We start from the raw sequence: 8,717 nt of genomic DNA on the forward strand, positions 1-8,717 counted from the left end.
ACACCACTGAGTAAAATTCAGTGTGGTCGAATATTTTTTTGAATTTATATACTTACAATTCACCCTTCTCCACCAAGTGACTGACACAAACTTTGACAAACAGTCTCCTGGACTTTAAATGATCCTGTTTTCCTGTGTTCCTCAGGTAACACTGCTGCTTTGCTTTGAAGTAGAGTGCAGGCCTCCCTGTTCATTTGGCACTGGAACATGCTACATTACATGACATGATGGCCGTGAATTTTACCTTTTAAACGCTATTATGCACATAATAATCACATATAGCAGAGGGATGAGAACAAAAACAAAATACCTGGATTACCTCTCCAGCATTCGTTTGGTGTAACGTTAGGGCTCCTGTGCTTGAGGTGAAGACTTGAAATCGGTCAAAATTCTTCACTTCTGTCAACATCCGCAAATTCTTGAAAATAAGGCTCAGTGTTACTCATACCGTAGAGTAATGCGAAGAGAAGAAACAACATTCACGCCGTGTCACCCGCATCAAACAGCACAAGCACTGTGAACGCACCTGATGCAGCGAAGCAAACGCTCCACGTTAAATTGTTCACTTATAATCCTCTTGTAGGTGTTTATAAAATGATCTGGTGTGCTAGACAACTTGTTTGGTCATGTTTTCTTGTTTCAGCGTCTCTTCTTTTTTTTTCCAGTTATGAGCTCTGCCTCGCTTACACTTTTCACGAGTGCACGTCGCCCACTTTCCAACTAATTAACAATGTTTGGTAGCTAACTATTTCCATGGTCGATTTTTGCAGCACTATGCATTTTTAAGAGTATCTGCTGTAACTTACGGATAGATCTGAGTCCGACAGCATAGTGATTCCCCTCAAACCAGACCAGCCAGAGTGAAAAGAGCGGGATCCGCCGCAGTTTAAAAAGGCAAGAGGTACGACGTGATTGGCCGACAAAAAATAGCCGTTAATATTTTAAGTTTAATAAATTGAGATGTATATATTGTATATTTATTTTATTAATGGTTTTTAGTCATTTTAGAGCTTTTTATGTGCTACCATATGAAATATATGTATTGTATTTATTTCCATAAACACAAAGTGACGGCCCAGGAGATAACACATTTATTGTGTCAATCTGTCCAAAGGCATTTTTTTTTTTAATTACACATTGTGTGTTAAAATCCTACAGAACATGTGTCAGAATGCTGTCAACACAACCATGTGTGTTGTTTTTGACACATCTGTTTTTGCAGTGTAAAACACAAAGACATCTGAAACATTTTGAAATAATTATGTTCGTCTGTGGTCTCGAAAAGCAACATTGCATTATATTTGCAAAATAATAAAATGAAACGTTCCCCTTAATGTTGTCTTTAAAGGTCATATTAAAAAAGAATGTTCAGGGAACATTCAAAACTAACATTTTCATAAATGGGAATGTATCAAGATTTCATATAGCCTAAAGAATTAGGTTTTTTGAAGTTCTTAAAAAAGTTCCTAACAAAAATGTTTTATATAAAAAAATTCCTATGGTGACTTTTCTACATGGTGAAGCAAAAATATAAAAATAGTGACCAAATCCAGAAAAAAAATGCCAGATAATCTCCCCACACTATCAACAAACCTGGGTATCAATTTTTTACAACGTTTGTCTCAGTCCTTAGCAATAATGTAGGAGACCGTTATACTTAAATAGTAGTTAAATAATTATGTAGTAAATATGTATATACATTAGGCTACATTTACATAAATATTACATTAAATTATGTTTATTTACCTGGAGGACGATATAAAATATTTTAGACAAATGTAGGCCCTAGCTATAATTATAAATACATAGCTGTCTCTTTATTCTGTTTATTTTTAATTATTTTAACCTAAATAACCTCCAAGTCTAAAAGTTTGTTGTGATTGCCAAGTGCGCGAAGGCGGGGCAGTAGGCTAAGCAGCATCCCTAAATGAAGAACACAGCACAGGGAGGCGCTCTAGCACAGGTTTTCTGACGGCAGTGCGCGAGCGCGGCTCTGACAGCACAACATCAACCTAAATCCCGTATCTGCTGGTGTGGACCAATAGCACAGCTTCACCGTTCTCAGCATCACCAACCAAAGGAGACATCCAGCATCCCCAGACCACTGGAGCACCTACAGAGACCTCCGACAAGACGTGAAGGTTGTTTTGTTTGATTAAAAGCCTATTATTCCATTGGAATTTAGGCTTCCTGACAATCTTAATATTCAATCTTTTTCTTGGGGTGGCTGATTTTGCATCTCCTTGATACGCAGTTTATCAAGGATAAACCCAGACAGCCATTACTGCGGCTCTTGTTTTGCCAAAGCATCGTGGAGGAGAGCAGATGTCTGTAAGTGAGCTGTTTTTCATCGAAGCTTCTGTATTCATAGATGTTATATTTGCTTGATTGTTGGTCGTATTTTAAATACATTACTGTATTCTTATGGGAATTGTAAGCTGACTTGGTCAACATTTATTTTGTTAATTTATCTGTCTTTCTATATTCTAATTTTGTTGACGTGATGATGAAAACGAGTGTCAGTAATCTCTCGTGCTCATGTAAACATCACAGGGAGGTCACACATTTTCAGAACCTTGGACAGTGGCCGACATATTTGAGCAACGTACAAATACATTATAGTAGCAAAACAGATGTTTTTTTGTTTGTTTGTTTTGTGTTTTGTTAAATCATCTACAAACATGCATTGAATGAGAATGATTAATTAGAATATTAAATGTACTATTAAATGCAAATTTACGAGGATACAGTGGAGTCAGTATTTACAAGAGGGCAGTAAACAGTGGAATCTGCAATCATGGCGATGTCTTTATTTATGTTCATTGGCAGGTTTGAGTTTGCTGTGTAATTTCTTTATAAATGTGGGCTGTAAATTATGATATTGTAAGTGTGGTAGATCTACACAACAAATCAATTGTTTATATTGTAGGAAACCGTGCAGTTTAAAAATAATGATTTGATTATTATTGTGAGTGCATGTCAAGGAATAAAGAATCTATGCCTCTTACTTAAATCTACGACGCAATACCTTTATAAGGCCTGTTTTCAACATAAAAAAACAGTAGAGTGCTATAGTCAAATTTAAACCACCAAGAAATATAAAAAGCAATTTTAAGTTTGCATGTGTAGAACAGGTTACATAAATATCAATAATATATGGACATTTTTGACTTAAGATAATTATTTGACACCTGAGAAAACCCATTGTCAAATCATCTAGGATATAGCATTAATAATTTAAGATTGTTTTAATGAAAACAAAATGCCTAATTGCCAGGCAAGCATGCAGTATTATGTTGTTAGGGCACTACTACAGGTATAACCCTTTATTTGTGTTGATGAAAAAAATGGATAAATTGACTAAATCGATAAACATAACAAAGACAGGAAATATAAAAAGGCAACAATTAGATCTATATCATGAAGATAAAATTTACTAGTATTATATTACAATGAATCTTTTATTCTGAAGAGACTATATTTTGCACAATTGTACTGCATACACTGTGCATTCTGCAGTATGAAAAGTCTGTGATGCTAATCAAAATACACACATATCATTGCTATATTAAAAGGACTGTATTAAAATGTATATATTAAAATGTGTCAGGAAAGCACCAATTTGATTAAAAAAAAAAAGTATATGTATTTATGCATGCCTTTTTTGTTTTACAGGCTTTACAGTGACACAGCTCTCATCTATCCCATTGTCATTCTTCTTTAAATAGAGCACCAACCTAAATTTGGATGTCTAATACAGATTGAACTAGTCTCAGGAAGCAGTGGGGCTCCAGTTTGGCACCTTCTTTAGCTGACCCCTAACCTTGAGATTCTGATAACCTGCTCCCAGCATCATGGGAACCGTGCTATCACTTTCACCCAGCTACCAGAAGGCCGCCCTGTTTGAGGATGGCCCGGCCACCGTGGGCCACTACACGGCGGTTCAGAACAGCAAGAACGCCAAGGACAAGAACCTAAAGCGGCACCCACTCATCAATGTTCTGCCATGGAAACGAATAGTAGCCGTCTCAGCTAAGAAAAAGGGGTCTAAGAAGGTGCAGCCTAATACCGGCTACCAGAACAATGTTTCTCACCTCAACAATGAGAACCTCAAGAAGTCACAGTCTTGTGCAAATCTCTCCTCCTTTACACAGGACCAGTCGAGTCCATCAAACCAAGACTCCAAAAACTCCAACAACACAGCTTCCTCGGTCAAGAAGGCGCCTCTTTCCAACTCCAACGTTGTTCCCGGGACACCCAAGAGGGTGATCGTCCAAGCCTCAACCAGTGAGTTGCTGCGCTGTTTGGGAGAGTTCCTCTGCCGGAGGTGCTACCGACTCAAGCACCTTTCTCCCACCGACCCAGTGCTGTGGCTCCGTAGTGTGGATCGTTCTCTGCTGCTCCAGGGCTGGCAGGACCAGGGCTTCATCACTCCGGCCAACGTGGTTTTCGTCTACATGCTCTGCCGCGACATGGTCTCCTCTGAAGTGGCTACGGAGCACGAGCTGCAGGCTGTGCTGCTGACCTGCCTCTACCTGTCTTACTCTTACATGGGCAATGAAATCTCATACCCTCTCAAGCCATTCCTGGTGGAGACCTCCAAAGAGACATTCTGGGACCGCTGCCTGTCCATCATCAACATGATGAGCGCCAAGATGCTGCAGATCAACTCGGATCCTCACTATTTCACCCAGGTCTTTGCAGACCTCAAAAACGAGAGCCAGAAGGAGGAGGAGAGGAGTCGTCTGCTCATCAGCCTGGACCGGTGAGGGGGCTCTGGAGATGTCTTTGGTGTCACTCTCGTCTGGCATTTTTTTCCAGGGGTAGTTCAGCCAAAAATGTAAATTCGGAGAAATCTATTCTCCCTGTATGCCCTTTGGAATACAGAAGAAGACATTTAGAAAAATGTCTCAGTGTTTCTTAGTCCAGAAACAATGGGGTCCAACAGGGTTGTTTTGGACCCCATTGACTCTCATTGTAGACTCTTAAAAATAAAGGTTCCAAGAGCAGATCTTCGCAGCGATACCATTAAAGAACCATTTTTAGTTATTTCAGTTCTTAAAGAACAATTTCTATTAGTCTAAAGAACATTTTAAACATCTAAAGACCTCTTTTCCACTATAAATAACTTTTTGGAGAATGGAAAGGTTCTATGGATGTTGAAGGTTCTTCATGGAAGAATAGCTACCAATAAAGAACCTTTATTTTTAAAGTGAAAACAGTATCTCCTTTTGTCTCTTCTTCTTTTAGAGGGTGAGTAAATAACAACATTTTCGTTTTTGGGTGAACTATCCATTTATGTAGCTCCTACATGGGTGGAATAAATAATGAGATGTCTTTCAGTGTATTATTCACATTCATAAATTTTATAGGAAGCAATGGGTGATGCTAATGTTGTTCAAAAGGAGCAGTGGGTCTTTCATTACCTTTAGCAATGGCAATTTTGGACCTGAATATAAAGAAATGCCAGACTTGAGTGGACCAAATGCTCTTAAGTAGTGAATATTTAAAAGCACTGACAGAAAAGACTTCAAAAGACACAATGAGACAAAAAGAACACAACTTTGAATGTGGACAGGAATCCAGCTGTTGTCAAGCTGACTTCTGGACACTTTGCACCAAGATCCTTGCCACCACTCTCAATAGAAATGGAGACTGATTCATAATCAACAGACACTTGTTCTCCTGTGTCCATGAAACCGGACACTCACTGAATGCTAAACACCTTGATGTTGCAAATTCTGTTACAGCCAATTGCAAAAAGGGAAGAGGTGCGTCTGAGCGTCAGGTTGAGCGTGTTTATGTTCGCAAGCCACACACAAAGAATAAAGGGAAATGACTTTGAGGCCAGCATTGAAAGGAGAGGTTGTCAGCACATTTGTAAGAAAGACCTACTTTATTTTCATCCATGATACAGAGTTAAACAGATCTCTCCTGTGGTTTACGTAATTTTTTAAAACAACTGTATTCATCTGAATGCACACTCAAGCCGGATGATGTACTTTGAGTTTTTTTAAGCCGACTGCATATGTGTTTAGGGAATGAAATGGAAAAAAAAACAAAAGTTAAAATAGTTTATCTTGCTATGCCTGCTTCAATGAGCCATTGTTTTGTCATTTTGTTTTGCACTCAGACTAGTTTCAACAGGGGGCTCTGTACAGAAAAGCCTGTAAATGTATCAAAAACAGTGCCATACCTTTGATGAAAATCATGTAGGTCTAAAAACATACCAAAGGCCGGCAAACTTTGGAACGGTAGGATTGTCATTAATAAGTATCTATCAGAATCGTAATTTATTGTTATTTATTAATTATTTTCACACATTTCTCTCTTGCATTTAGAGATTTTAGTAACGTGTTGTTAAAAAAAAAACAGTGCAGCATTTAGATCGATGGCTACCTTTTGGTGGGAATGAAGATTACGGTTAATGCACATTTGCATTCGAATGAATTATTCAAGGCGATAACGTCTATAAGAGCTTAGTTTAAGACCATTTTCAGATCTGAGAGACACCAAGGTAATTCATCATAGTGACAGACGATCGGTTTCAATCAAAATGAAATACCTGAAACCAATTTCTCTGTGAAGTACTGTTGGGATGTTCTACATATTAGCACTGCAAAAGCAATCATGAGTTATTAACCCATGACAACACAGACGATAACAAGCTCCAGGCATTAAACTGGATGAGATGTGGTCTATTTCTGGAGATGAGCAGCGATTTCTATCACATTTACATAGAGGAATGGTTTTCAAGTACCAGACAATATTACAAACTTACATTTACAGCCACATTGATGACATCAATCAAACTGGATCTGGGTTATCAAGGGAAAATGTGTGTTATATGATCTATTTGCCCACTTTAAAACATCTCAACAGTGCTAAATTGTGCATGCTTTCTTTCAGTAGTTATGTATCTCTTTCTTTGTAGTCAAAAAAAAAAGAAAAGAATGTGACAGTCATATAAGCAAACATTATTATGTCTCTGTTAATTCATGCAAAAGCCTGTTCTTCTCATGATATGAAAGTGGGATGGATGGATTCCATGTGACTGCTTGCCCTGCTGCATTGCTTTAAGTGACTAAAGGTCGAGGAAGCCAATAATTTACTCAAAAACGTGCCAGGGGAGGTTTGGATATGGGACTTGCACTTTTCTGTGAGCGATTTGTCTGAGGAGACCGCAGGGGTTTGAGGTTGTGGGGGCTAAAGTGGGTGAGCCCTTCTTCACCGCTTGCCTGCTATTATTTGCCCCCAGCCCACAACAATGTGCCATTTTTTCACTTGCATCACAGAGTAGTCCTTTGAAACAAAGAAAAACACTTAAAAAACGATAAGTAAAAGACTAAACTCCTGTCAAACTCTCTCTGTATCTGTTGCGTAATTCTTTGTAGAACTGAAAACAGTGTTACAAAAAAGGATTGCATGAGTGTGCGAGCGCGAACGAGTGTATTTGTATAGAAGAATGTGATGTGTGTAAGTTGATTTTCTAGGATCAGAGCATGGCCATGCTTATTAGAGGGTAGGACTCTATAGTATCGGGCTAGAGTTTGACAGGCGGGTGGGAGGGAGGGAGGGGTTACGGATCTGTTACAGTTTTGTTCTTTTAAAAAAGACGCAAATCTGTTGCTGTAACTTTTTGCATTTTGTTCCTGCTTATTTTTATTTATTTTTGTACTGTGATGACAAATAAACTGATGCACTGATAATTAAATATAGACCACGGTGTGGTTGTTTCAGAAAGGTTTAGCTGACCTCACCTAAAGAACACTATAATTCTCAGCTGAACTGTCCAAATTGTATCTAGTCACATTTGGGTGCAGGGCTGTTACATAAGCAGATTAGCAACATGAAAACTGGCAGTTTACCAAGAAAACTTCTATTTTTCCAATTATGTGGTCTCGCATTATCACAGATCGGTTTGTTTAGGATAATGGTAGCTTGTTAGACAATAACATTTTCCTATTATAACTTATACCACTGAAACTAATAAATGATTTGCAGTAAAAATATTCTATTTTAAAATATTTGCAAGCTTAAGAGGAGAGTGTCAATCTTCCCAAACTACACTATTGAGCATACATTTAGGGCAAGTGGCAAGGCCAGAAATCTCTAAGTAGCCAATGTGGGTGGATCTTTGTGAAATAGGGTGGATTTTAATTGGTGTCTCTATCAAATTATATAATAATTATCTATCTAAAATCTCTATCAAGTTATACATAATTTTATGTGGGTTTTTGAATGAATAAACACTCCTAAGTAATGACAGCAGTTGAAAAGATATTTGCAGAATAAAAAGAGTAGCCTACTTCCTCATTTATAATATGAAATGCCATGTAGGGACTCGCTAAACCTTTTTAGAATATGTTCATTTACAAATTCACCAGAATGAATCAGTTTTCAACGATACACGTCAAATGGGACTGAATTGTTTCTTTAAAAAGCTGTATGTGAGAGAGGGTTGTTTAGGACGAACTGGTTCACTAGAACGAATCGAACTTTCCGAAGCTACATATAAGAAACCGATTCAATAGAATGAATTGGACTTTTTAAAGCGTCAAATGAGAGAGTCGTTTCAGACGAACCGATTCACTCTAATGAATCGAACTTTTCAATATGAAAAGACGAACCAATTCGCTAAAATGAATTCACTAGAATTACCAGCGATAGGCTACTTACAAGTGAGCCGACAGTGAGGACGTTTACCTCAACTCCTT

The 8,717-nt window shown here is 38.0% G+C and overlaps 1 protein-coding gene across 1 annotated transcript; it reads left to right on the forward strand.

Moving 5' to 3' along the window:
- The first annotated feature begins 2,053 nt into the window (after positions 1–2,053).
- cdk5r1b (cyclin dependent kinase 5, regulatory subunit 1b (p35)) lies at positions 2,054–5,063 on the forward strand. Its single transcript, XM_016469209.1, has 2 exons — positions 2,054–2,331; positions 3,676–5,063. Exon 2 carries the CDS (start codon positions 3,855–3,857, stop codon positions 4,767–4,769), a length of 915 nt encoding a protein of 304 aa, XP_016324695.1. The 5' UTR covers positions 2,054–2,331; positions 3,676–3,854; the 3' UTR covers positions 4,770–5,063.
- The last annotated feature ends 3,654 nt before the right edge of the window (positions 5,064–8,717 follow it).

This window comes from Sinocyclocheilus anshuiensis, unplaced genomic scaffold (assembly GCF_001515605.1).
Source record: "Sinocyclocheilus anshuiensis isolate Anshui unplaced genomic scaffold, SAMN03320099.WGS_v1.1 scaffold1572, whole genome shotgun sequence".
NCBI classification, from domain to species: domain Eukaryota; kingdom Metazoa; phylum Chordata; class Actinopteri; order Cypriniformes; family Cyprinidae; genus Sinocyclocheilus; species Sinocyclocheilus anshuiensis.